A 1,630-nucleotide genomic window follows, 5' to 3' on the forward strand; every position below is an offset into this window, starting at 1 on the left:
TTAATAAAATTAACAAAAAAATTTTTCTTAATAAAAAAATTAAACAAACTAATATATGAAACAAAAACTTTTTTCAAATATATTTAAACTTATCCTTTTAAATGTGATGCTATGAGTTATTGAAATGCTTTGAGTGACCTATAAAAGTGCTGATGAGCCTGCTTTCTGTTGCATTAGAGTAGTTGTTTTATTATTATTTTCATTGTTTTTGTGCTTACCCGCCAAAAATAGCGCGCCTTATTCGTATCGTTGGGATAGTTCGGAGTTGGAACGCCTTCAAAGGGACCAAAACGTGTGCCGCGCGGTATCACACCAGTGCTCCAAACTCCTTCAGTCTGCAAAGGCGACAAAAACAATACAAAATGTTAATTTCAATTCAGTAACAACATCAGTATAGATATACGAAGTAGGCGGCAGCCCGCTTACCTTAACATTTGGCGTTGAGAAAACCATCGAGGGTTTGAGTGTTAGGCTGCGTGGCAGCGTGCGATCCGCCCGATTCGCTACGCCACGCTCACATTGCACATCGGGTACTATGTAAACGGCCAGCCGTTCGAAGTCCTCCTCGCGCATGCGCGTCACATCGTAGTCCTGTGTGCCGTCGGGTGAGGGACTGCGCGCGCTGCGCATTGGCGCTGTCGTCGCTGTGCAGGCGGCCGTAGACGTTGTGGCGGTGGGCTGCGGCGGCACTATAGCGGGACTTTGTGTTCGATGTGACGGCGTCGGTGTTGACGTCGCCGCTGTGGACATTGTGCGATTGTTGGCTGGCTGTTGTTGTTGCTGTTGTGATTGTGTGTTCACGGTGGTGTTCATGTTGTTGTTGCTAATATAACTAATGCTAGTACTACTGTTGTTACAATGCTTTCTGCTGGTGTGTGCTGCTGACTGTTGCGCTAATTGCACGTTCATTTTGTGTGTTTTTGTTTTGGTTTTTGATTGATTTTGTTGCTACAGTTTTTTGAATTTTCGTACAAAATTCTCTGTTTACCGCTTTACTTATATCGTAGACGAAGTGTGTGTATATGTATAATTATAGTTTTTTGGTTAGTTATACAGGAGGTTGCAGTTCCCGCGTTAGTCCGTTGCGAAATGACTTTTTATAATAAAAATTTCCTGGAAGTGGAAAATAAATTAGTTAGAATTATCGCAATTTTTTATGTACTTATTAGAAAATATATTATTTAAAATATACATAGAAAAAATTTTTATAACCTAAAATCATAAATATAATTTAGTAAATACACTTATAATATTTAAGAGCAAAGAATTTTTGAGCAAAATGTTTTTTAAGATATATTATATCAAAGAACTTCCTGAATTTTTTAATTTTTGAAGAAAAATTTTCAAAAAAAATTTCCATACCTTTTTATAGCAAAATAACTTTTAAAAAAATATTTTATAGCAAAGCTTTTGCCATAAAATTTCTATAGCAATTTATTTTAAAATTTATGCTCCTTAATATTTTATATAACAACATTTTTCATTGCAAAATATTTTTAAATTGACATTGCCATAATTTTTATAGAAACATTAAAAAAAATCGATTTAAAAGCTTCTAAGCAGGCTCCCCCATTAAATATTTGCATTTTTTCCCAAAACCCAATAATTAAGACATTTCGTGTTTTATAGT

The 1,630-nt window shown here is 35.5% G+C and overlaps 1 protein-coding gene across 3 annotated transcripts in view; it reads right to left on the minus strand.

Annotated features, from left to right (window-relative positions):
- LOC108970663 (zinc finger protein rotund) overlaps nt 1-1,630 on the minus strand; it is a 61,415-nt gene that overhangs the window by 7,036 nt on the left and 52,749 nt on the right. For all 3 annotated transcript variants that reach the window (XM_018936180.1, XM_018936178.1, XM_018936179.1), the window contains exons 2-3: nt 427-1,113; nt 219-335 (exon numbers count right to left, since the gene is read on the minus strand). In XM_018936180.1, the coding sequence (XP_018791725.1) occupies nt 219-335; nt 427-909 (600 nt within the window). In that variant the 5' untranslated portion in view covers nt 910-1,113. The remainder of the gene's footprint in view (nt 1-218; nt 336-426; nt 1,114-1,630) is intronic.

This window comes from Bactrocera latifrons, unplaced genomic scaffold (assembly GCF_001853355.1).
Source record: "Bactrocera latifrons isolate USDA-ARS-PBARC rearing strain unplaced genomic scaffold, ASM185335v1 scaffold_305, whole genome shotgun sequence".
Lineage (NCBI taxonomy): Eukaryota > Metazoa > Arthropoda > Insecta > Diptera > Tephritidae > Bactrocera > Bactrocera latifrons.